This window comes from Salvelinus fontinalis, chromosome 8, assembly GCF_029448725.1.
Source record: "Salvelinus fontinalis isolate EN_2023a chromosome 8, ASM2944872v1, whole genome shotgun sequence".
NCBI lineage: Eukaryota > Metazoa > Chordata > Actinopteri > Salmoniformes > Salmonidae > Salvelinus > Salvelinus fontinalis.
Genome location: NC_074672.1, coordinates 2,572,147 through 2,599,870, shown reverse-complemented (window position 1 = coordinate 2,599,870; position 27,724 = coordinate 2,572,147). Strand labels below are relative to the sequence as shown.

Genomic DNA, 27,724 nt, shown 5'->3' with positions numbered 1-27,724 from the left:
TTGGTCATTTACTGTATATTGAGGCAAAAATTTGACAGTGTAGCCTACAATTAGCAAAATATAACATGACATGTATTTAAATGTACAAACCCTGTTTAGCCTATAGGCCTACTGAATGTATCTTTTAATGCAGTCATCTCGGTTCATTTGAAACATGTTTTTATGCTTTGCTTGTTCGTAACAATTGCAAAGACATTGACAATTTTATAATTGTAGTCAGCTTCGTTCCGAAGTTATTGGCTGTCACAGCTTGATTCTATGTTTAGCGGAGATCTTCTGTGTATAAAGTGACGCGGAAAAGGCAAAGAAAGCTACAAATCTAACGACGCACTTTGAAAGCATATCTGTTTGTTCACATCTATTCAATCAGATCCGCCTAAGCCAACATCTGCATAGCGTATCTTCTTTTTGTGGTGTCGAGGTGGAACTGTGTTGGAGCTGTCAATTCCACAAGCTGCTCCTGGCATTGTACCTAAAGTGGACATTAACATTGTCTAATTAAGAGAAATCCCATGCAGCCTTGTTCACCAGTTCGAACACTGGAACGTGAGATGTTGTTTCGTGACGATGATCAAGAGCAGCTGCTCACTGATTTGAAGGTTCCAAAGCAGTTACACCTCCAAAACATCAGCTATGCGCGTATAGGCTATCGCCGGTTAACGCTTGATCTGATTGAGAACGAGCGTTTTCAAGTGGAACTTTACTGAAGATGGAAACAGCTTGGAGATTTATCGATGCACCTACGAAGGTTCTAACGATGAACTTGGCCTTAAAATGCTTTTGGGAAACTCTATGAGCCCTGGTAATAAAAAAAAATGCAATACATAGGGAATAGGGTGCCATTTGGTATTCATCCAGACAGTTGGGTAACCACTCCAGTAGCCGTCACGTGAGACACCAGAGGTATTTTGCTGAGAGATTCTTTATCCAGTCATCTGTGGTCATTGCTACAGAGGTTCAATTGACTCACACAGTGGCTGGGGAGGAAGAAGGGGTGTAATAGTGTATGGTGGTCATTTTATATTGTGCTGTTTCGATGTACTGTAATTAAATAGTTCTTTTTTTTAATAACCCCTTATTACTACCCCTTATTTGATTGAATATATTACTCATTATTACCTGCAATATTGAACACATTAATATGTTATTGATTGTTTTAATCCATCTTATCTTGCCACATAGAACATCATTGGCCAATGAATACAGAGCAAATTGACATTTCTCTCTCTTTATTCTAGAAAGACAAAGTATTCCCTGATCAAATCAAATATTACAAAAACAATGTATACACAATTAAAGACTTTACAAACAATTACTTGAAACATTTGTTCCCCAGGCTCAGCACTTAAAATTTTACAAATAAATTACAAAACTGTTAGCTTCTTTGTTCTTTGCATAGTCAAAATAATTTTGACTCCAAATTTATACAATAAATATACAAGACATCAAATTTAGGGGAGAAGCAGAACAAAATAATAAATGAACCAATCAGGATGCACGGTACAAACAAACACCGATGATGACACTGCTGTTGCCAGGTGAAGGGGATCTTCCAATAAGGTTAGTAAGTGTGAACTCACTTCAGCTCCAGCTCAGATGAGGACAGATTTCTCCGTTTTGATTTCTTGTACTTGTAGCCCAGGAGGATGGTGGCCACTAGAAGCACCAGACCCAGGACCAGTAGGACCCACTGGCCTGCTGCAGCTCCTGCACCGTCCAGACTCATCCCAAGGAAGTCCACTTTACCCTCGTCTGGGGCTGGGGGGGACGTTTCTGGGCTGTCACCTGGGAACACACACAGAGGTGAGGGATGCAAATCAGGTTGTGGCATCATACCCCCATCAATAGCCTTCGCTAGAAAAGACTCACTCTTATCCTACGTGACTTTTCAAGATTGCTCGTGTCAACTCAGAACAACTTATTTAATGCATCTTTAGAAAGGAAAGAGTATCTTTTTCGTATCCTTTCCTCCATTTAAATGTTGTACAGTCAGTGGGTCTGAGAACATAGGTCTCTCAATTTTGTGCTCCCCCTCTTTTCTAACCCCATTCTATTTTCTCCTCTATCATGTTCTCTTCCTCAGTTTTTTTCCACATCCCAGTGTATTGCACTCCATTGTTCTCTCCACCTATTGGATTTCACTCATTTGAGTCCTGTCTCCCCTCTATCTAATCTCGAACTCCTCCTTTCAGCAGGAACTCATCAGCACATGAAGGACTGGAGGGATTGATTTCATTGCTAGGCGCCTCAAACCACTAAAATCAATGCTTAAGCTCTGACAACAGTTGTTTCTCTGCAAAGGCATTGGTTTCAAGTTTACATTGGAATTTTGGTAGCTCTGATGCATTGGGGGAAAAAACATACAGTGCCAGTCAAAAGTTTGGACACCTACGCATTCAAGGTTTTTTTCTTTATTTTTAGATGTAGAAAATAGTGAAGACATCAAAGCTATGATATACCACATATGGAATCATGTAGTAACAAAAAAAGTGTTAAAAAAATCAAAACATATCTTATATTTGAGATTCTTCAAAGTAGCCACCCTTTGCCTTGATGACAGCTTTGTACACTCTTGGCATTCTCTCAACCAGCTTCATGAGGTAGTCACCTGGAATGAATTTCAATTAACAGGTGTGCCTTGTAAAAAGTTCATTTGTGGCATTGCTTTCCTTCTTAAACTTCTTGTCAATAGGGGGGCGCTGTTTTCACTTTGGAAAAAATCGTGCCCAAATGAAACGGCCTCGTACTCTTTTCTAGATCATACAATATGCATATTATTATTACTATTGGATAGAAAACACTCAGAAGTTTCTAAAACTGTTTGAATTATCTGTGAGTAAAACAGAACTCATTTTGCAGCAAACTTCCATGCATTAAGTGAAAAATCTGAAAACGAGGCTCTGTTTCAGGGCCTGCCTATTCAATTGCTTTATATTTATCGATATGCATGCACTTCATACGCCTTCCACTAGATGCCAACAGGCAGTGGAAGGTGGAATGGGGTGTCTAGTTTGATCTGAGGCCGAACAAGAGCTTTTGGAGTGGCAGGTCAGGAATTTCTTTGTCTACCAAGGCGCGCCGCGGAGCTCGACATTGGGTTCTGAAAAGCGTTACGTATACACGGCGAATATCTCCGGCTCTGATTTTATTTGATACATGTGATAATAACATCATAAAGTGAGTTTTTTCAACCGAGTTTTATCAGTTTATTCAAAGTTTATTGGGACTTTTGGAATTGTCCGTTCTTTGCGCCAAGAGTTGATGGGCATGTTCGCGCCACATGGCTAGCCAAGGTTGATAATTCAACAGAACAAATGGACATTCTAAAACCAAACAACGATTTATTCTGGACCAAGGACTCCTTGTACAACATTCTGATGGAAGCTCAACAAAAGTAAGAAAACATTTATGATGTTATTTCGTATTTCTGTGTAAAATGTTGAGTCCTATTCTCCGCCGTTTTGGTGAGTGCTGTCTTGCAATAACGCAAGCTGTATGTTATGGTAAAGTTATTTTTTTAAATCTAACACAGCGGTTGCATTAAGAACCAGTGTATCTTTCATTTGCCATACAACAAGTATTTTTATGTAAAGTTTATGATGAGTTCTTTGGTCAGGTTAGGTGAGTGTCCAAAATATCTCCGGAGATTCTGGTGAATCGATGCTACGTATTCACAATGTATAATCAGGATTTGTAGCTCTAAATATGCACATTTTCGAACAAAACATAATTGTATTGTATAACATGATGTTACAAGACTGTCATCTGATGAATTTGTTCAAGGTTAGTGATTAATTTTATATCTTTTGCTGTTTTTTGCGAAAGCTACCTTTTGCGGTGAATAAATGCGTTTGTGTGTTTGGCTATTGTAGTTAGCTAATATAATTCTATATTGTGTTTTTGCTGTAAAACACTTTAAAAAATCGTGAATATTGGCTGGATTCACAAGATGTTTATCTTTAATTTGCTGTACACCATGTATTTTTCATAAATGTTTTATGATGAGTATTTAGGTATTTCACGTTGCTCTCTGTAATTATTCTGGCTGCTTTGGTGCTATTTTTGATGGTGGCTGCAATGTAAAACAATGATGTATACCTCAAATATGCACATTTTCGAACAAAACATAAATGTATTGTATAACATGTTATAAGACTGTCATCTGATGAAGTTGTTTCTTGGTTAGTGACTAATTTTATCTCTAATGTGTCGGTTTTGTGAAAGCTACCTGTGCGGTACAAACATGGTGAAAATATGCGGTTGTGTGTTTGGCTATTGTGGTTAGCTAATAGAAATACATAGTGTTTTCGCTGTAAAACATTAAAAAAATCGGAAATGATGGCTGGATTCACAAGATGTTTATCTTTCATTTGCTGTATTGGACTTGTGATTTCATGAAAATTATATTATAGGATATCCCTGTCCTGTTAGGCTAGGCTATGCTAGTCAGCTTTTTTGATGAGGAAGATCCCGGATCTGGGATGGGTATCACTGAAAAGTTAATGCATTTGAGCCAATCCGTTGTGTTGTGACAAGGTAAGGGTGGCATACAGAAGATAGCCCTATTTGGTAAAAGACCAAGTCCATAATATGGCAAGAACAGCTCAAATAAGCAAAGAGAAATGACAGACCATCATTACTTTAAGACATGAAGGTCAGTCAATCAGGAAAATGTCAATAACTTTAAAAGTTTCTTCAAGTGCAGTCACAAAAACCATCAAGTGCTATGATGAAACTGGCTCTCATGAGGACTGCCACAGGAAAGGAAGACCCAGAGTTACCTCTGCTGCAGAGGATAAGTTAATTCGAGTTAACTGCACCGCAGATTGCAGCCCAAATAAATGCTTTACAGAGTTCAAGTAACAGACACATCTCAAAATCAACTGTTCAGAGGAGACTACGTGAATCAGGCCTTTATGGTCGAATTGCTTGAAAGAAACCACTACGAAAGGACACCAATAAGAGGAAGAGAATTGCTTGGGTCAAGCAATGGACATTAGACCAGTGAAAATCTGTCTTTGTGAGATGTGTAGTAGGGGAATGGATGATCTCCGCAGGTGTGGTTCCCACCGTGAAGCATGGAGGAGGTGGTGTGATGGTGTGGGAATGTTTTGCTGGTGACACTGTCGGTGATTTATTTACGCTTAAGCAGCATGGCTACCACAGCATTCTGCAGCGATACGCCATCCCATCTGGTTTGTGCTTAGTGGGACTATAATTTGTTTTTCAACAGGACAATGACCCAACACACCTCCAGGATGTGTAAGGGCTATTTGACCAAGAAGGACAGTGATGGTGCTGCATCAGATGACCTGGCCTCAACAATCACCCGACGTCAACCCAATTGAGATGGTTTGGGATGAGTTGGACTGCAGAGTGAAGAAAAAGCAGCCAACAAGTGCTCAGCATATGTGGGAACTCCTTCAAGACTGTTGGAAAAGCATTCCAGGTGAAGCTGGTTGAGAAAATGCCAAGAGTGTGCAAAGCTGTCATCAAGACAAAGGGTGGCTACTTTGAAGAATCTAAAATATATTTTGATTTGTTTAACACTTTTTGGTTACTACATGATTCCATACAGTAGGTGTTATTTCATAGTTTTGAAGTCTTCAATATTATTCTACAATGTAGAAAATCGTAAAAATAAAATATAACACCTGAATGAGTAGGTGTGTCCAAACTGTTGACTGGTACTGTATGTATATATATATATCTCTTCATTATAATTCACATAATAATTCACATTTCCTGTTGCTGCAGGATTATTTTCCTTCTGTAACAAAAAGGCTCAAATGAAGATCCTACATCTGTAATGTCAATATTGAGCTTTGGGGCTAGATTCTATCAGATCTGCATAGCATTCCTAGATGCCATTCCAGACTCCCTCCACCTACCCAAGGATTTGGGAGAACAAAAATCAGTTAACTACCTAACTGATGATCTAAACGGAACTTTGCGTAATACCCTAGATGCAGACGGTCCGCTAAAAACAAAAGCAGCTGTCACAAGAAACTAGCTCCCAGGTATACAGAAAATTCCCGAGCCCTGAAACAAGCTCCCAGAAAATTGGAACGGAAATAGCACTCCACCAAATTGGAAGTCTTACGAATAGCTTGGAAAGACAGTACCGCGCAATATCATAAAGCCATCACTGCTCCTCGATCAGCCTACTCTTCCAACCTGATTACGGAGAATGAAAACAATCAACATTTATTTTTGATACTGTTGCAAAGCTAACTAAAATAGCAGCACTCAACAAGTGAGGATGGCCTTCACTTCAGCAGTGATGAATTCATGAATTTCTTTGACGAAAAGATCATGATCATTAGAAAACAAATTACAGTCTCTTTCAAAATGCATTTTTCTCCAAACCTCAGTTGTCCTACTGGACCATATTCAAACTAAACTACAGAAAGAGCTACTTCCTGTGCTTGGCCCTCCTATGTTGAAAATAAATGCCTTCCTATCTTCCGGATGTGTATCAAACTCACTAAAAATGGTAGTAATAAAGCCTCTCCTGAAAAAGTGAAACCTTGACCTGGGTAATGTTAAAAACTATCAGCCTATATCGAATTTCCCACTAGACGTTGGAACATTATTGCGTTCTCCTGGCATCCGCCAAACCCAGATTCGTCTATCGGACTGTCAGATGGTGAAGCGTGATTCATCACTCCAGAGAACGCATTTTCACTGCTCTAGGGTCCAATGCGGCGAGCTTTACACCACTCCAGCTGACGCTTGGCACTGCGGTGATCTTAGGTTTGTGTGCGGCTGCTCGGCCATGGAAACTGATTTCATAAAGCTCCCGACAAACAGTTATTGTGCTGACGTTGCTTCCAGAGGCAGTTTGGAACTCGGTATTGAGTGTTGCAACCTGAGGACAGATGAACTGACTTGTTGGAAAGGTGGCATCATATGATGGTGCCACGTTGAAAGTCACTGAGCTCTTCAGTAAGGTTAATTCGGAAACTATTCAGACCCCTTGACTTTTTCCACATTTTGTTACGTTACAGCCTTATTGTAAAATGGATTAAACAGTTTTTTTCCTCATCAATCTACACCCAACACCCCATAATGACATTGAATAATATTTCAGTTTTTAAACATTTCTAAAAACCAATTTTTCCTGACCCTTTACTAGGTACTTTGTTGAAGCACATTTAGCAGTATTTACAGCATCGAGTCTTCTTGGGAATGACACTACAAGCTTGGCACACCTGTATTCGGGTAGTTTCTCCCACTATTCTCTGCAGATCCTCTCAAGCTCTGTCAGGTTGGATAGGGAGCGTCGCTGCACAGCTATTCTCAGGTCTCTCCAGAGATGTTAGATCGGGTTCAGGTCCGGGCTCTGGCTGGGCCACTCAAGGACATTAAGACTTGGCCCGATGCCACTCCTGCGTTGTTTTGGCTGTGTGCAATCCTGTCTCGGAGCTCTACGGACAATTCATTCGACCTCATGGCTTGGTTTTTGCTCTGACATGCACTGTCAACTGTGGGACCTTATACAGACAGGTGTGCGCCTTTCCAAACCATGTCCAATCAATTGAATTTACCACAGGTGGACTCCAATCAAGTTGTAGAAACATCTCATGGTTTATCAATGGAAACAGGATGCACCTGAGCTCAATTTTGAGTCTCATAGCAAAGGGTCTGAACTTATGTAAATAAGGTATCTGTTTTCGCTTCTTCATTATGGGGGATTTTGTGTAGATTGCTCAGGATTTTTTGTTATTTAATCAATTTTAGATTAAGGCTGTAACGTAACAAAATGTGGTAAAAGTCAAAGGGTCTGAATACTTTGATGGCACTATTTCCATTGATTATCATTGAGATGTTTCTACAACTTGATTGGTGTCCACCTGTATCAGTTTGTCTCTGTGGATGGTTTGTCCTCTGACAAATCAATGGTAAGTTTCGATGTTCCTCAAGGCTCCGTTTTAGGACCACTATTGTTTTCACTATATATGCTACCTCTTGGTGATGTCATACGGAAACACATTGTCAACTTTCACTGCTATACAGATGACATACAGCTATACATTTCGATGAAACATGATGAAGCCCCAAAATTACCTACCCTGGAAGTCTGTGTTTCAGACATAAGTGTATGGCAGCAATTTTTTAAACGTTTAAACTCGGACAAAACAGAGACAGACCTAGTTCTAGGTCCAAAAAAAACAAAGAGACGATCATATCAAAAATATTTCAAGAGCCGATTTTTTTCATCTTTGTAACATTGCTAAAATCTTTAACTTTTTGTTAAAAAAATTGGCAGAAAAGCTAATCCATGCTTTTGTCACTTCAAGATAAGCCTACTGCAATGTTCTATTCTCCGGCTACCGGGATAAGGCTAATGCTAAATACATCTGTTAGAATGTTGACTAAAACCCCCAAATTCAATCATATTACTCCAGTGCTAGCCTCTCTACACCGGCTTCCTGTTAAGGCTAGGGCTGATTTCAAGGTTTTACTGCTAACCCACAAAACATTACATGGACTTGCTTTTACTGATCTCTCCGATTTGGTCCTGCCGTACATACCTACACGTACGCTACCTACACTGTGTAGGTCAAAACACGCAGTTCTCCTTATTGTTCCTAGAATTTCTAAGCTGGAGGCAGGGCTATCTCCTATATCGCTCACTTTTTATGAAATTGTCTGCCGATCCATGTGGGAGGCGCACACTCAGTCTCAACCTTTAAGTCTTTACTGAAGACGTATCTCTTTAGTAGGTCCTATGATTGAGTATAGTCTGGCACAGGTGGTATGAGGGCTGTGTTTTGGCCAATCGTGGGTGGGGTTATATCCTGCCTGATTGGCCATGTCTGGGGGTGTCGTCGGATGGGACCATGATATCCCTTGACCACTCCCCTGTATATATGCTGTAATAGTCTCTGTGCCGGGGGGCTAGGGTCAGTCTGTCCTAGGGTCAGTCTGTCCTATCTGGTGTATTTCTCCTGTCTTATCTGATGTCCTGTGTGATATTAACCTGTTGGGGATGGGGGCGCTGTTTAGACTACTTATGCTAATTTGGCTAATTTTTTAAACGGCTTCCCACAAAATCCTTGATCGTACAATATGCATATTATTATTATTATTGGATAGAAAACAGTCTATAGTTTCTATAGGAGTTGAAATTTTGTCTCTAAGTGGAACAGAGCCCATTCTACAGCAATTTCCCTGACATGGAGTCAGATTTGAGAAATGTTGGCCACTCTTCTGAAGTCATTTAAAAGGGCACTGTCGTTGCTATGACTATACGGACACTTCTTACGTCTTCCCCTGGATGCCTTTACGTGATGACGATTCCAACGGGGTCGATTGCTCGTTCACAGGCCCTACAAATGAAAAAACCCTGAAGCTAGTCATTCTTTGGGAGCTGCGTCATGAGCCTAGAGGACACCGGCGCGCACCTGTTCCAAGCGTTAGTTTAGCCTGTTATATTTCTCCGGTCATCTTTTCACTCGTTTTAGGAGTTAAAAACATCATAAGGTAGTTAATTTAAGGCGTTTTATAGCAATTTATATCCGTTTAGTGCGATTTTGGGACATTTATTTTTGCAACGATGTGAAAAGTTGGGCACGCTTTTCAGTTCATCCCGAACGCAGTTGACATTTCCACATGGCAAGAGGACAGCTTTCCACCAAAAGACGATTTCTCCCAAGAAAGGATCCTTTGCCCAAGATACTGATGGAAGAACAGCTCAAGGTAGGACATTTTTATTATGATAAATCGTGTTTCTGTCGAAACATTTTAGTGGCTTAGGACGCCATGTTTTTTGACGTAGCTTCGCTTGGCGCAAACTGTATTGAAAAGTAAGGATAAATTAAAAAATGTAATAACGCAATTGTATTAAGAATTAAATTGTCTATCAATCCCTGTCCACCCTATATTTTTTAGTCACGTTTATGAGTATTTATGTATAAGAGTAGATCACTGTCTAAGTGGCGCAAGGACATTTTCTGACCAGCTGAGCTACATTTCACATTGTCTAACCATGATTTTGGTGGCTAAATATAAACATTTTCGATCAAACTCTATATGGATTGTGTAATATGATGTTACAGGAGTGTCATCTGAAGAATTCTGAGAAGGTTAGTGAAAAAATTAATATATTTTTGGCGATGTTGACGTTATCGCCCACTTTGGCTAGAATCAATGCTGGGCTGCTATGTGCTATGTGCTATGCTAATATAACGATTTATTGTGTTTTCGCTGTAAGACACTTAGAAAATCTGAAATATTGTCTGTATTCACAGGATCTGTGTCTTTCGATTCGTGTATGCTGTGTATTTTTACGAAATGTTTGATGATTAGTAGTTAGGTAAACACGTTGCTCATTGTAATTATTCTAGTCCATTTGTGATGGTGGGTGCAATTGTAAACTATGCCATCTACCTGAAATATGCACTTTTTTCTAACAAAACCTATCCCATACCATAAATATGTTATCAGACTGTCATCTAATGAGTTTTTTTGTTGGTTAGGGGCTATAAATATCTTAGTTTAGCCGAATTGGTGATGGCTACTGGTGTTGGTGGACAAATAAAAGATGGTGGATTATGCTAATGTGTTTTTAGGTAATAGATGTACATCTTTACATATTGTGTCTTCCCTGTAAAACATTTTAAAAATCGGGAATGTTGACTGGATTCACAAGATCTGTGTCTTTCATTAGCTGTATTGGACTTTAATGTGTGAAAGTTAAATATTTAAAAAAAATATTTTTTTTGAATTTCGCGGCACTGGTTTTTCAGTGGGGGGGGGGGGGGGTGTGCCGCTAGCGCCACGCTGATCCTAGACAGGTTAAGTATGCTGCCTCTAATTCTCTCATCTCTCTCTCTCCCCTCCCAGAGGACCTGAGCCCTAGGAACATGCCTCAAGACTACCTGGCCTGACGACTCCTGGCTGTTCCTGTCGTGCTGTCCACCTGGTCGTGCTGCTGATTCAGTTTCTGCTGTTCTGCCTGCGGCTATGGAATCCTTACCTGTTCACCGGATCTCCTACCTTATCCCGGACCTGCTATTTCGACCCTATTTCTCTCTCTACCTCACATGTTGTCTTAACCTCTGAATGCTCAGTTATGAAAACCCAACTGACATTTACTCCTGAGGTGCTGACCTGTTGAACCCTCTATAACCACCGTAATTATTGTTTGACCCGGCTAGTCATCTATGAACGTTTGAACATCTTGAAGAACGATCTAGCCTTAATGGCCATGTACTCTTATAATCGCCACCGGCACAGCCAGAAGAGGACTGGCCACCCCTCAGAGCCTGATTCCTCTCTAGGTTTCTTCCTGGGTTCCTGCCTTTCTAGGGAGTTTTTCCCGAGCCACCGTTCTTCTACATCTGCATTGCTTGGTCTTTGGGGTTTTAGGCTGGGTTTCTGTATAAGCACTTTGTGACATCTGCTGATGTAAATACATGTGATTGATTGACAGCAGTTGTTTTGTCTGTGTCCAAGGTGAAACTACATTAGAGCTGTCAAATCCACAAGCACAATCTACACTTCGATTAGGCTGATAGAAAATAACAAAATTATTTTGTTAAATGAGTTTCAATTTGAGCGTCATTATTTTCATGTAGACTACACACAAGGGTGTGGCTTTGTGCAAATGATCACAAGAACACCGATTTGACAGCTCCAACGCAGTTACACCTCAGACATGCCAAAACATCAGTTATGCGGGTGTCTGAATCCTGACCCATAATGTTGTAATTAAGTGCAATTGCCATCAATGAATGAAGTTCAATAGTTGAAGATAGCGTTTAAAGCCAGCTATCAGACTTACTTGGTGGTTTCCAGTCGTATTCAGGCCAGCCTCTGACCTCATTGTTCTTGTTGTTCTCTGCTTCCAGCCAGTCAGTGAGAGGTTTAAAGTACTCTACCAGTGGCTTGGCAGACATGATGGGCTTTCCAGTGATCATGGCCATCGTTTCAGGCCAGGGCTTACTGAAACCCACTTTCATCACGTCACTGCAAAACACAAGGAATGGATAAAACAGATGAAACAAGTCCAAGAGTCTATCAGAAAGGCTGTCTCTTTTACTATAGTCTCACAAATACGTTTCAGACAACAATTCTACATACCTGAACGCTAACTTCAAAACGACATTGTTTATCGCATTAAAATATGGACAGTGCTGTCACGGTGATGGAATGCTACTTGTATGCGGGTGTACAGTACTGACCCTAGAAGTTTCCCTGCCTCTTTGGAGCGGTAGATATCACAATCGTGGAGAGGGCCTACATGCCCGGCGGCGTTACACAGAGCCTGATGGAACTGGAACTGTATGATGAAGCTCACAAAGTACCTGATAGGAAGACACACAGTCACATGACGTTCCCATTGTATCTCACATACAAAACAATATGTTTCATGAACGAATGTAATTTAATGCAATGTAGGCCTACATGTGTTTAATGAGCAAGAAAGAGAAGTGATCACATTGAAGTTAGGTGACTTAACGGTGAACATTTGGCTCACTATTGTTTTCAGCATGTACATTGCACCACTGATTTCATCTCCAGTAATAAATGTGGCAGACACCATGGCAGACACCGTACCTGACATAGGGCACATTAGCAGGGATGTGGAACTTTGCACCTGGGTCAAAGTCCTGCTCAGTGCGGGCCACAGGTGGACACAAGCCCTGGTACTTCATTCTGGAAGGGACAGACACAGTACAAAGAAACGATTCAGTTTTTCTTTTAGACAGATGAGATATGGAGGATGGAGGTTATTCACTTAAAGTAATAGTCTTTACCTCATATTCCACCATTCCTTGTTGTACTCCTCCTCAGAGATGCGTCCGTCAAACACTTTCCACCTCCACTGGTCCATCAGGTAGCCGAAGGGCAGGAAGGCAATTTTGTCCAGGGCGATGCTCATGAGGTAATTGATCGTACTCTCTATGGAAATGAACAGACACATTCACGTTTAGAGTGGCATAGCACATTCACAGTGCAATCACAGCATATAGCTAGTTAATTTATGTTCGCCACACAGATTGCTTTAAAATATATTTTGTTGATGCTCTGTCTGCAGCTATGCTGTCATCACATAACCATTTTTTCCCGGTTGGAAGAAGGTCTTAGTAGTGAATTGAAAATGTATCTTGCAAAAATTGCTCCTTTATTTTCCTCATATTTATGACAGGGAAAAAAGCAGGGCAGAGTCAAGACGATTAATAAGTAAGAGCTTACCTGCGTTGTCCTCCACCACATCCAGTAAACCAATCTCCTTTAGATGCTTGGGAGTCGCGACAGACAGGGCCAGCACATCACCGATGGCCTCGTGGAAACCTGGATTGGCGCCTTCACGGAAGGAGATGGGCTGGTCCTTGTACTGCAGGAAGTACTGCACATGACCCATCTCATGGTGAACGGTGATGAGGTCATCCATGGTTATCACGGTGCACTGTTTGATCCTGGAAATTAAGCATAACTCGTCATTTTAATGGTCAAAAAGGGCAGTCATCTTTGTTTTTCATGGGGAACGCAAACACATCTTGAAAGTTGAAAGGGTTAGAATACAACGACAACGGGTGGGGGTACCTCAAGTGAAACTCGAATCTGCAATCCTGTACATGTGAGTCCCAACAGCATACACCAAGAGTTCCAAAGCTCTTTGCAACGTTTCTGGTGTTTTACTGTCCTAAGAAAGCTACAGACTCTACATCCCTCCAAATTACCTGAAGTCTTTGCGGTTGTAGAAGTCCCATGCGGAGGCATGACACACCACATTGCGTCCATCCTTGGGTTTCTCCAGCATGGACTTGGCCCAGAACTCTGGAGGCATGGGCAGCAGCCCCAGAGAAGTGAAGAAGTTGTCTGACTCTTGGAACATCCTGGTGGCATTCCAGCCCTGTGGGGAAAGTTGGGAAAACCCAATAAGGTTTTCCTGGTCAGGTCACATGGAAACTCAATAATATCCCACCGTTAAACAGAAAAACTGGTAGTTGTCAAATTTGTTACCTTGGCTATCATGGCTGGTGTGGCGTCTACTTGTGTGGCATCGGGGTAGGGAATGGCCAAGTCCATGATGCCAGACCAGGTCTGCGCCCACATGTTACCTGATAGGACGAGAGAAACATGGCTGTGCTGTTTTATCCATAACTAAACAAATGTTAAAGGTATTAGCTATCTTTCAGCCTTGCACCCCTGACAGAGCTCAAAACAGTGGGATTTAGATTCAGAGCCAGCGCAATCCCTAGCCTGGTGGATCTGTCACAATCAATGTGACATCCACAAAACAACAGCAGAATATCAATGTGCAATGGTCATACATAAAAAGAGTTTTGGCCTTAGTGCTGGAATCCATGCTGGATTCCGACTCTTGGTCTCACCTAGAAGATGGGCAGGGATGGGCCCTCTCACGTTGATGTGTTTGCCCCCATACTTTTTGTAGAGAGACCTGCGCACGTAGGCGTGCACGTTGAGATAGAGGGGCTCCAGCTCCTTCCACAGATGCTCCAGGTCCTCTTCGAAGGTGGGGGTCTCGTACAGGGAGCGCCAGAAGGCCCCGTTATCAGAGTGTCCTATGAACAGACAGCATTAGAGTGAAGGAGAGTTCAGTGCCAGAATAGAGCATAAGTAGACTGCGGAGGCCGACAAGGCTGCCCCCTATTGCTTATTTTTTTCATATTAGTACTTGAAACCCTTCCTGAACTAATTAGAAAACCTACCAACTGCCAGCCTCTGTAGAAATGTCTTTGGGTCTGTTATTTTGAAGACCTTACCATTAAGAGTGGCAGCTTTGTTGGCCAGTTGAACATATCTCTTGTAGTCCTGTCGCAGTTCTCTGCCAGAGGCGTTTCTCCAGCCCTGCCAGGCGAACAACAGCTCATTATAGTCTCTGGACTCAGCCATAATCTGCTGGAGGTCTGAAACAAGACACAAACCAGAGAAAGAGTCAAGACCAGAACTCTCGAGACTCAAAACAAGATCAAACCCAACCGTTTGAGACCCAGAACAAGTGTATAAAGACCATGATGAGATCAAGACCCAATAATGTGAAATAAACAAGACCCAGACCAACCGTTTAAAAAAGTTTGTGTATCTTGACCACACGACCACAGTAAAGAAAAACTGAGACAAACCTCTTTGAAGTTTCATATTTGTCTGGTTTTGCTGAGTTAGTTGCCACCTCTTTTGTCAAATGTTATCTAGATAAGTTGTGATATATACTGTATATATATTTATATATATATATATATATATATTTTTTTATATATATATACATACATACATACATACATACATACATACATACATCTTGGATGTAAAACAAATATCACATGGACTAATAATACTAACCAGTTAGAAAAATGGACAATAGATGGACCTTTTATTTAGGTAAGTGTTTTGGTGCCCTGAACCAGGCATAGGATTGAGCAAGGTTATTGTGGGATCTTACCTGGGTCCAGTGGATGGCAAGTCCCATTAGCTCTGCACACCTGAGCCACACTGTACTTGGTCTCCATGTTCGCCAGCAGATTGTTGTACTAATAAAAAAGCAATCAACAGCATAAGAACTTGCAACTGCCCTAAAAAAAATGTTTATAGTCCTACATACCTGTTAAATAGCTGTAGAATAATTGAATTAACAATGGAGGTTAAAAAATACTGTGTGATTTTTTTCCCTTGATTTAGTCAGTGAACAGGGGATCATTTCGAAGGTATTGGGTCAATAAAAACACACAACCCCATTCCTACCTCTTTCAGTTCCTCGTCGGGAAGTCCTGCTCTTTCGATGTCACTGAGTTTCTTCAGGATACGCTTCACAGAACCATCCTGAAAGTCTGTGGTGTCATATTTGCGGGCCTCTTTTCCATAGGTCAGTGTGTGGACAGACATGTCCAAGTTCTTTTGCAGCTGGAGACAGAACACACTCACTCGTCACAACGGTCCATTGATTTGTCCAAGCGCAAGAAATGGGTCAGAAAAGCTGCAGGATGTGCAGTAGGATCTAGTGTGTTAATGCTGGACTGGACCAAAAGCCTGCTCATCCTGTACCTCCTCCAAACCCTGGTTCATGAATACTAAGAGTAGTTTTTGAGCTGTGGGTTAGTTGTGTGAAAGCCAATTGCCAATGTGTACAGTATAAGCGAGGGCGATGCTCCATTAAGACACCAGACCCAACTCTTACCATGTTCTGCTTGTTCTCCTCATTGATGTCAGTGTTGTAGGCCCACGATGCTTCAGTGTAGGCATTCCAGACCCCCTCCGCAGAGCTGTTGTACTCTTCCAGGAACTTCTTAGCCTGCACCTCATCTGCAATCTTGTCTAGGTAAAGAGAAAGGTACAGGTACATTTAAGCTACATGGCTATGTGACTGTGGCCTGTTTCTAACTTAAGATCTGAGGGTATAGCTTGAATTTGTATGCAAGTTCATCTTCCAGTGACATCCATGCATGATTTAAGAGAGAAGTGAATTTGTTTGAAGAATCTTTTTATTGATTTTTAGCATGAGGTTTCAATTTAGTTTGCAACAATGAGAGTTCTAAATGTAACGTCCAAACAATGGAAAAAAAATACCCACCACCAGTAACAAACATTATTATCATTATCAAGTTCATTGATAATAACTATTACAACAATCACAATAATAATTGCACTGCCTACAATTTCATCCACATTTAAGTGGAATCAATCAACAACAAAAATAGATGAATCACCAACAATGAAGTGTTCATATTAGAATTATAGATAGATGGTATAGAGAGTTTGTAACACAGTTCTTAGTCAGAAAATGAAAATGAAATAAAAAATAACAAACAAAATAAATACACAAATAAATGAATTAGAATAAATAGTAAAAAAAAAAAAAAGAATCGAACAAAACAAAAGGTTATAGATTAAGATTTTCCTCAATTTGTCCTACAATCGTATAAACTGAATTTGATATTTTCCTGTTTGAATCTTTGTACTGTGTGTATATATGGTTTTTTTTCTGACAAATAAAATTAATCAATCAATCAAGTGGGGAAAAAACATTGATCCATCTGCCAAAAGTAGGAGGGGCAGACTTCATCCAATGCAAAGTAACCATGTTGAAATGCTAATTATAGTGCACTTGTCATCAGTTATATCATCAACAACCAGATAAATCACATTGAAAGATGATCATTTTCCTCCACCAAATTTAAAGGTTGACTTTTGGAATTCCACATGTTTTATTTGATGGAAAATCCTCCTCCTCCTTTGGTTAAACCTGTTTACTGGCTCACCAATATCCTCGGGGTAGCCCTCTGGTACGGGTGGAACCCAGTTAAAGTCTGGCCAGCCCAGGGTCTCATTCGACGCTGCATTCTGTTCTTCCAGCCATGTGATGATGGGACCAAAGTATTCCATCAGGGCACTGGCATCCATCTTGTTTGTTCCGACGGCTTCCTGGAGCACCTGTGTCCAGGGCTTTGATTCTCCGGATTTAAGGACCGTCCTTTCAAATTCAACAGAGGGAAATGTGGGAAATGTGTTAAGCCTCATTTACTAATGTAGCTTTGTATGATTTAGCTTCAGCAAGTCTAGGGACAATGTTTTATGACTGATTCAGTTAGGGGGGGGGGGGACTACATCTTAGGGTCATTTGAGATTAAATATATTTTGTGTCTCATCTCTTAACTTGATCAGGTAACAACATTGTTTATATGGCTGTAATGAATGTTCTAAGAGAGGCAATATCAAAACACATACTCTAAAATCTTTCCCGCCTCCTTGGACTGGTAGATGTCACATGTGTGCAGGGGTCCACTCTGATTGGCTGCCTGACATAGCTTCTTGTGGAACTGGAACTGCAGAATGAAGCTCACAAAGTATCTGCGGGAGACCAAAAACAACATATTGAATCAATCATCCCAGCGAACCACAATTGGTTTGTTTGCATAAAACATTCGCCTGATATTGCAAGAACGTTCCCAGAACACATTCAGTCTGTTCTTTAAAAGTTCCCAAAATGTTTCATTAGGTTGTGGGAATAGTCGTATGGAATCATTGTGGGGATATCACAAAATATGAACTGTCCAGATGATTATACAATATTTATTTTGGGGTGCAAAAAAACATTCTTTAAAAGTTCACATTTTAGTGAATGTTAGGAGAACATTCCAAGGATATTTCATTTAAAACATGACATTTATTTTGTTTAAAAAAATGTCAGTATCAAAAACGTTATTTCTAAATTTTTGGGAGGCTATCATCCTAATGTTAGATGAAACCCAAACTATAACTTAATGTGAATCTTAGCTAATGTTCTGGGAATGTTTGAGGGTTGATGGCATTTGAGGATTGATTTTGTATTAATGAATTGAATGAATTTGTAATATTTATATTCCCTCAGTGGTCTTTATTCCTGAAGTGTATGTGCATAATAATCATCAATAAAACTATACCTGTATGTGGATATGAGGAAAGATGTGAGTGAGATGGTTTGAAAAAGAATCCTACCTGATGTATGGGGTGTTTCCTGGAATGTGGTATTTCGCTCCCGCATCCATGTGCTCCTCTGTGCGTTTGGTGGGAGGACAGATACCCTGGTATTTTGTCCTTGAAAAGTGAACAAGGGAAGACAAAATGACAATGTTTTTTTGAAAAACACATTCCCATTGTATAAAATGTACTATTATCTTGGACATAAACAATTTCCCTCCACAAACTTTCGTCAAGTTAAATCTTCTCTTGGCACTTACCTGAGGTGCCACCAGTCTGCGTTGTATCGCTCTGGGGGGGTGCGCCCACTAAACACACTCCACCTCCACTGGTCAATGAGATAGCCGAAGGGAAGAAAGGCCATCTTCTCCAGAGCCATCTTCAGCAGGTAGTTGATGTCGCTCTCTACAATGAACAAGCCAATTAAATCACACAAAAAAATAATAACCACCACAATAACTAAGTAACTAAGTAACTTACTCACTAAGTAAGTAATTAAGCAAGCAAGCAAGCAGGTAACTTACGTACTAACTTACTTTCTTACTTCAGCTACTATTTTCATACTACTTACTCATTTACTTTCTTACTTCCTTTACTCAGCTACTTAGTTAGTTACTTACTTGGCAACACTGCACCTACTAACTTACTAACCACAAAAAAATCAAATTGTTTTATAACAGTGTGCCATAGATATATTTCTGCGTACCGTTGTCATTGGTTGCATTGGGCAATAGGCCGATGCTGGCCAGATGCTTAGGCGTGGACACAGAGAGGGACATGACGTCACCAATTGCCTCATGGAAACCTGGGTTAGCCCCGCGGCGGAAGCTGTAAGGCAGTTCCTTGTACTGCAAGTAGTATTCAACATGGCCCATCTCGTGGTGCACTGTGAAAAGCTGCTGCATGTTGACTGTGGTGCACTGTTTGATCCTGAATGTGAGGAAACATCACATATGAAGACATTTCATCTTCATAGCATCGGGTAACTGAAGCCTCTCTTTTCTCGACTCCAGAGTTAATTTCCATATCCCTATTTCCACTTGCTCACCTGAAGTCCTTTCTATTGTAGAAGTCCCAGGCAGATGCGTGGCACACCACCTCCCGATTTTCTGGCTTCTCCAACATAGACTTGTCCCAGAACTCTTGGGGCATTTTGATGAGGCCCAGGGAGGTGAAGAACTCCTCAGCCACCCGGAACATATGAGTAGCATTCCAGTTCTGGGAGGAGGAAATAATTGTGTTTCAGGTATATACAGCCAAGCTTAACAGACTTTCAGTGGATGAATTTTGAGTTGGTACAAATTATTTCAACTAGGCTAGACAAGAGTTTGGGATTTTATTTTTAACAAACAAAAAGAGAGTTTTAGATATTGTTTTGGGATATATTGCCATTTCTTAACTTTCAACTATTTCCCACCCAGTGATCTACATGTAAACTGAGCTGATAACCAATTCTCCAATTTCATCAGCTTACTTGGGCCATCATTTCATCTGTCACGTCCACATTGGGTTTGCTGGGGAAGGGGATCATCATGCCATAGATGTTGTTCCAGGTTTGCGCCCACATGTTTCCTGAAGAAATTAAGCACACGCCACTTGGCATTAGCCAGAGGCTTAATAAATCTACTGGCAGAGCCTCCCTATTCACAAACACTGTGAGCAATGGCTATAGCTAGCACCTGATGTTTCCTGACTACGTGACTTGACCAGGAAACCGCAGGGCCTGTTCTAACCTACATTATGTGTCTGATAGTAACGTCTATAAGTAGGGCCCAGGTCAGGGCCAAGTGGTCAGGAAAAACTCAGGGCCCTACCTAAAGTTAATGCTAAACTTTGATGGAGTGAGATTAAGTCGACAAAAGAGCTGATAAAACAGTGAATGAAAATGTTGCATTGGCTATAAGTTCAAAAAGAAATTCAAAGGTCAACTCACCTAGCAGATGAGCAGGGATAGGTCCTTTAAGATTGATGTATTTCGGGCCGTAGTGGTTGTAGAGCTTGCGGCGCACAAAGGCGTGAAGATTCTGGTAAAGCGGCTGTATCTGTTTGTAAATAGCCTCCAGGTCATTCTCGAAAGTCTGTGACTCGTACCACGAACGCCAGTATGCTCCCGTGTCATCAAAACCTAGCGAGAACACAACCACGTTTATCAACAATTACCTTTCACCTCTTGTCTACCTCTCCTCTGTCTCCCTCACTACAACCATGGACCAAACTTACAATGCCTATGAAGTGTGCTAGAAATAGTGACATTCACAATGACACAGTTGTGGGGCTTAACCATATGTCAGGTCAACGTGATATTTTTACCATCAGCTTTATAGGCCTTGTTGCTAAGCTCCACAAACTTTGGATACTCTGCCTTGAGTGGAACACCCGATGCATTGTGCCAACCCTCCCAAGCGTACAGCAGTGTCTTGTAGCTCCGTGAGTTGGCCATGATCTCTGTCAGCTCTGTGGAGGCAAAGTCAAAGAGACCCTCAGTTACAGAACACAGAAACTCCCTACACAGGGGACTTCTGGATTTCCAAACGGCGCCAACGGAAAGAGAACAATGGTAGTTTTAACTTTTCTTAAACAATGAGGTGTAGAAGTGTTTAGATGACTTCATGCTCTCCTCTCAGCGGGAGAGGTGCCTAAAATATACATTCGCTAAGAGATTGGCCTTGAGGTATGATGATGCGACGAAGGCGGATAGTGGCCTAAAAACAACATATATTTTTTTTACAGGTTGGGTATAGGAAGTGACGGTAAGGAAAGAGGGAAGTTGAAGGCCACTGAACAAAGTGAGTTTGGGTAATCCAACGGCTGGCGTTGTTTTGTGATGAGGGACCCTGGACCACCCAATGTTAACTCTAGTAGATTGTAAAATGAGGAATCGTCTGGGGGAAGTGGACTCTTAATAGAGTGTACACACATTCACAGAAACCATTTCCATGATCTAGATTGAAATGTAGACTGAATTTGCATGATATGTCTAATGTTGTACTGTAACACACAGTATGTGTTACAGTAGGGGCAGGGTTTCCCAAACTCTGTCCTGCCCCCCCCCCCCCCCCCCCCCCCCCACCCCCCACCCATGGGTGCACATTTTGTGTTTTGCACTAGCACTATGCAGCTGATTCAAATCATCAAAGCTTGATGGTGAGTTGGTTATTTGAATCAGCTGTGTAGTGCTAGGGCAAAAAAACTAAACATGCACCCAGGGGGGCCCCCGGGACCAAGTTTGGGAAACCCTACACTAGGGTGTCAAAATGTACACAGAGTAGCAGGCCTGTAAGAACATGTTGTTGTTTGATTTCCATCCGTTACACTGCATGACATTGGGAAATGACTTACAGTAAGTGCAAAAAATGATTGCGTGGGCGTATTACTGAATCACTCATGTTTTTTGCCCAACACGATAGTTCACATTCGTTTTTTGGGGAGCACAGCTCACAAACCACAGGCTAGGGTTTAAACCAACACTTAGGTAATTGGGAATGACTGATGAAGTCAGCGTGCTCTACACTGTATTAATGACCAGTAGTAGGCCATTTCAATGTTCCTAAATGGTTTAAATTGAACCACTTCCCCCAGAGACCTCTTCAAAGTAATTACCCTCATCCTTTTCCTAACTTGTTACTTCTTCCTCCCTTAAACGTTCCCTCTTTTTTTTTACAATAAGCATAATATTGCAATTATAACTGTAATTACACGAAGACAGCCACTCACCTGGCTCAAGAGACCAGCATTCATCTGGCTTTGGACACACTTTGGCAGTAGAGTATATTTCAGACATCTTGCTTAGTATGACGTTGTACTGGGAGATAAGGAGATAAGGAGATTGTGAAAAGACAAAATGGCTCTCTGAATCCATTCAGACCTTGCCGATGCTCTCCTACAACAGCTGAACTTAACATATTATGTTTTATAACCTCTGCTACAGACATGTTGACATTTCAGTGTCACATTGACACACAACATCTAATTCCGAGTCTGACTCAAAGCTTGTAAGAGCTCTCCTCTAAAAAGATGTAAACAACATGAGACTGACCTCATTTCTTTCTCCTGCAGGTAAGTTAGCCGCTCCCAGAATGTTGATCTTCTTGATACGCCTCTGCAGAGAATCATTAAAGGTGGCCACCAGTATATCAGAGAAGGTTTCTTTGGCCTTCTTTCCCCAGGCTTCTGTGAAGGCCTGCTTTAACCCATCAGATTCCACCTGTAACCACAGACAGGTGATGGGGGTTTACTATAGTGTAGCAGCCCAACGGTCCTCACGTCACAGCATCCTGTATCTTGAGTAGTCACGGTCCAAGTTGGAAGAGTAGAACGCACAGGTACCGTTGACATCCAATCATTTGGGAAATTGATGATGCTGTATATTTTGTTCAGAAAGCTATGAATAGCCATTACAAAACGACTTCCCAGAAACAAGGAATCCACTAACTGTACAGTCTCCCTTTCTATATCATGGCCACTCACACAATTTCCGACTGTATTTGTCTTATTCCCTACTTCTGGTCTAGACTAATTGCATTGCACTAAATCCCAAGCAAAGGCCCACAGCATATTGAATATTCATGGGGATCATGACAGTTAGCTGTGGGCCAGAAGGCCCTCTTTGTGACAACAGTCAGAGCTCAGGGGTTGAGTGGGAGTACAAAGACTAGAGAACCCTGGCCCGTCAGATCAAAAAGTTCCTTATGCATCTTATTAAGGAGTGGAGACGACTACTTAACTAGGGAAGTGGCAGCATCACTCACAGTTCAAGGACAACACACAGGCATTATACTGTTCTCTTGCTCTCACTACGTAGGCAGTACATACACTCATAATATGAGACGTGAGACCTGTCCTTGACGTCGTCCTGGAAGGCCACTGTAGAGTAGAATACAGTCAATTCAACATTGTGCTGTGCTGTATGATAACGCTGATACATGAGGGATGCTGGAACACAGGGCCACTCAAGGCATCACACACATAGCACATAACATGTTATCCTGTCCATTATGACACTGACTGAAGCTCAATACAGATACGTCAAAGGGTTGAGAGGCTTCAGCCAAACCGCCTCGGTTCACCTTAGTGACTACTTCTGACAGTTTACGTGTTTTACCTGCCAAGAACAGATGCTGCCAAGAACTAGACTATTACAAACAGATTAGATGGTGTTGTTTTGTTATCGGTTAAGAGTGTTTTTACAGTAGAGAGAACGCCTCACCAGCGACACGGGGTGTACTGTATGATAACAAAGACAGATGACACACGGCCAACAGGGAGAATGATAACCTCAAGAGGACACACAGTCACACACCCATGTGTGCTACAATGTGGACCGAGTGTGAATATGCCACAAGCTACAGTCGTTTTGGGTTTCCCTATACTGTAGTATCATGTTTGGGGAGAACACAAAGTGACTCCTTTTCCTCCTGGGTGTTTGTTCCTAGACTGGGTAGACTGGCCCATTGCAAACTGTCCCTTTGTGTACTTTTGTGCACTCTCCATAAATTTGAATTTAACCCATTTGGGTACTGTTGTTTTTGCCGCGCTGTTAAAAACTCTAATTGAAAACCTACTAGTTCCCCAGCTGCCTTTCTTGTTTGTGATTTCCTACAGGGAATGTCCGGCGCACTCTGTCTACGTCCACCGTATTAGGGGTTGAAGGTTCTCCAACAGGACCTCCAGTCCATTAGTTGCGTTATTTGTATCTTAACCACAGAAGCAAAGAGTCACTGTCAGGAGGACACTGGAGCTCGTCTGTCACAGCCCAGGACATAGACATCCTGCCAGGGCTGACAAGACAGTAGCTTCTGTTACGTGATGTTGTCATTGAGGTCCAGCTTACCCACTGCGTCTCTACCGCCACTGATTAACAGATGGAAAACTGGTAACAGTGTTGAGGCATTAACTCTGACCTCTCTCCCACTCTCTCCCACTCTTAAACTCGTTGTTTGCTGCCACACACACTCAATCATATCATCAGATTGAACTCTTCTCTCTTTTTCTATAGGATAATAAAGATAAGGTGAAAAGCTGTTGACTACCCCACCTCTCTCTCGCTCTTTCTCTGTATATTTCTCCCTCTCCCCCTTTCTCTCTCTCTCAAGGCTGTTGAAAGTGTTCACTCACTTATAAAAGATTGACTGTAATTCAGAGGCCCTGACTGTAGTATAGTGTCATTAACCAAAGGGCCCAAGGTTCACTCTTGTTGATCTCATCAAGAGAAAGTTAATTTGTAAAAAGGCGAATGGGGAGGGAAAGATATCCTGTAACGAGTTAGTCAAATGTTCCTACCCAATTAGAACATTGGAATTCTGAAAAACTAGGAATCTCAGTCAAATGGTACTCTCATTGGTTGGCTAAATAAAGTACTGTGGATCTTCGCTTCATATTTTTTCAGATTTTCTGAGGAGAACAAATGCTTCATTCAATTGTGCTCTATGAAAGTTTAGTGAAAGAAGACGCTTTGAAAACACCACTCCGTGGATTTGGACCTGCTTTGACAGCCCTGGGTGTACACGTTTCATGTACTTTTTGGATAGTTGATATTCCGTCCGCATTTCAAAGTAACTGATGCCCACAACCAGTGGTGCTCTTTGAGCATTACATTTTTTTTAGAGCCTACTTGATATTAACCCTCCGGACTGATCTGACTGCTGTTTGATCCTTTGCTCTCCTCGGGCCTGAGCTCATTTGAACTGAGATTAAATAACTTGACCGCAAGGTTATCATAGATGTGTGTGTGTGTGTGTGTGTGTGTGTACACATAGAGGTGCAAGGGGAATACATCTAGTCTAATTCAATTGCTTACCATGCTTTACCATGGTACAGTTTATTAGCACATTTTTGCTTCAGATTTTCGCCTAATCCACTACGACAGGACTGAGACAAAGATGAACTCAGTGACGTAGGAATCCCCAGGCCCAGCCCAAGTTGAATGGAATGTTGGTGTTAACTTTACAGTACATCCCCACCAGTCAATAGGCCTTTCTCTCGCACGATGAGGGGTCATGCTAATTCATTGTCACAGCCTGCGGGGAGGAGACTCGCAGAAAGACCAGGAAGGCTACCCTCTGTCTGCCAGATCTTATAGAACACCAAAACCCCTGATTCCCTTTGATCCAATATTTGATGCGTGGGGAATAATAGCGGTCATAACTGGCGGAGACGCTCGATGCCTGGTGCGCGCATGTGTGTGTATGTGCGCACATGCGCGTTTGTGCATGTGTGTGTGTGTGTGTGTGTGCGCACTTGCATGCATGCGTGTTTGTGCATGTGTGCGTATGTGTGTGTGTTTGTTTCTCTCTCAGAGCGACAGATTACTGCCTCACACCTCCGCAGTTTGATTGATCCTTCCAGCTGCCTGGATCACTTTACTTTTTCACATTTTTTCACAGTCTCTAGCCAACACGGTTCCCCAGCCCATTCGATTATGCAAATGTATCCTGATAGCATATGGTGAGACGGGAGAAGCAGTAGAAGAGAAGCAGGCGGCACTAGTGTGCAAATGTCTCATTACTCCACTCTGAAAAGTCCCATTTAAACCGCACTACGGTGTCTTTAACGTGTGTACTAGGAAGTCCATGTTATGCATCAACCTGTGAAATTGCACTTTCCTCAAATACCCAGTGCAATGCTTGGAAAATAATCAGGCATTTGAACTTATGGGCATCTAACAAAACAACAACCCCCATTCTACCCTCTCCACACACACCCCACACCCCTCGGGCTTCATTCAAGACTCGGAGACGCTCAAACCACATGTGTGTGGGTTCTTTTGATGATTTTCAGAAAACATACAAGCCGAGTTGGCAGAAAATGGGAGGAACTGAGCATATCATTTTGGATGAGGATGAATAGGGTTGGTTGTAAAGCCATGCGGGGCTCAACCCAACAAACATCCCTCTATGGGTGCTGTTGTCATACAAGGAACCAGTCTAGCCTTGACAAACACAACTGAGTAAGACTTTACAGTACCCACCTCCTTGTTTATGCATTCATTAAGCCTTTATAACAGCTATGCAACATTCACAAAGCCTTCATGAATGCATACATGGGGGGGGGGGGAGGGGGGGCTACAGTAAAGTGTTACCCACAACTCTAACTGGTACGTAATGGTTCGCACTGGACTGAAGAGGCTAACGACTAACTAATCCAACTACTGTCAACCTTTCATTGAAACACCTCTGTGTGCTGTGTGCAGAGTGGGGAAGAGGGGCCCGGGGGGAGGAGTCCTACCTTTTTGTTGGAGTTGTGGGCCGTAATGTTGGTCTGGTATGTCCAGCTGGCCTCTTGGTTTTGGTAGGTGACAAGCTCGGCGGTGGTATTGTAGGCAGTGACAAAGCTTTCAGCCCCGTCCGCTGTGGCAGGGTATTCCGCTGGCACCCACTCGGGTGGCAGGACAAGTTGACAGAGTCCCAAGAGTGGCAGTACCAGCACCACCGCTGCCCAAAGCATTCTGGCCCAAGAGTAGTCTCTCCAATAAAGTCAAGGAAATAAAGTGGAGAAGGAAGGAGGAGAAGGTGTCTAAAAATGAACTTGTTGCAGTGAGAGGAGAGTAGAGTAACACCTTCCCTGGTTTTGTCTCATCCCAGTCTCCCTCCTGCTTCTCTTCTCCTACAGCCACTGTCTGTTCCTCGAATGCTGAGCCGCCACAGCCAGCTCCTTTTAAGTAGCTAGCAGTCTAACCCAGCCCACACTTCTCTGCAGCCTTCCCCTTTCCACTTCACAGCACTGCCTGCCGCACACTTACTAACAGTATCTCTTTCTCTTTTTTTCCTCTCCCTTTCCACCCCCCTCTTTTCTTCTTTCTTCTCACGCCCTTCTTTACCTGTCTCTCTCTTTCTTTAATTAACAGTATCTCTTTCTCTTTTTTAACCGCCCCTTTACCTACCAATAGTAATGATTGGAATCGCAGGCACTCGCTCTTTTGCCCAAAGCCAAAGCATGTAGAGGGAGAGAGGGAAGAGAAAGGGGGAAGATACAGAGAGAGTGAGAGAGAGAATAAGAGAGTGGGAGACAGTGAGAGGAGGTGGGGAGAGAGAAACAGGAAGAGAGAGATACAAAGTGAGAGAATGAGAGGAGGGGAAGATATGAGTAGATGTTAAGGGGGTGAAACAGAGATACAATATGGGAGACAGGGGATTCTATGTACACATTTATAGGGCCCCCTGACTTCCCAGCTCTCTCATCTTATAGCTACTGTATGAGAGCATCAGTGTTATTTCTCTCAAAAGAGAAAAAGATAAGAGGGGAAGGTTTTTGCTGCTGCTCCATTTTCAGAGTAATATCATCGTACTACCTAGCTGTG

General features: G+C 42.0%; 1 protein-coding gene across 1 annotated transcript; it reads right to left on the bottom strand.

Moving 5' to 3' along the window:
- Nucleotides 1-1,212: 1,212 nt before the first annotated feature.
- LOC129860367 (angiotensin-converting enzyme-like) lies at nt 1,213-27,362 on the bottom strand. The gene is made up of 25 exons (XM_055930712.1): nt 26,653-27,362; nt 22,466-22,633; nt 22,144-22,231; nt 20,740-20,883; nt 20,363-20,554; nt 19,904-20,001; nt 19,478-19,647; nt 19,136-19,359; nt 18,690-18,834; nt 18,448-18,546; nt 17,698-17,820; nt 17,232-17,443; nt 16,151-16,287; nt 15,718-15,876; nt 15,419-15,506; nt 14,742-14,885; nt 14,349-14,540; nt 13,978-14,075; nt 13,695-13,867; nt 13,207-13,430; nt 12,768-12,912; nt 12,568-12,666; nt 12,192-12,314; nt 11,792-11,976; nt 1,213-1,785 (listed from the first exon to the last, which is right to left on the bottom strand). The coding sequence occupies exons 1-25, from the start codon at nt 26,869-26,871 to the stop codon at nt 1,577-1,579; spliced, it is 3,858 nt and encodes a 1,285-aa protein (XP_055786687.1). The 5' UTR covers nt 26,872-27,362; the 3' UTR covers nt 1,213-1,576.
- Between the last annotated feature and the right edge of the window lie 362 nt (nt 27,363-27,724).

Excerpts from the sequence above, each read along its gene's own strand:
- LOC129860367 (XM_055930712.1), bottom strand. The coding sequence starts at position 26,871 with ATGCTTTGGGCAGCGGTGGTGCTGGTACTGCCACTCTTGGGACTCTGT. Across the intron at positions 17,821-18,447 it reads GGAAACACCCCATACATCAG|ATACTTTGTGAGCTTCATTC; the intron begins GTAGGATTCTTT and ends GGTCTCCCGCAG. Across the intron at positions 12,315-12,567 it reads GCTAATGTGCCCTATGTCAG|GTACTTTGTGAGCTTCATCA; the intron begins GTACGGTGTCTG and ends TCTTCCTATCAG.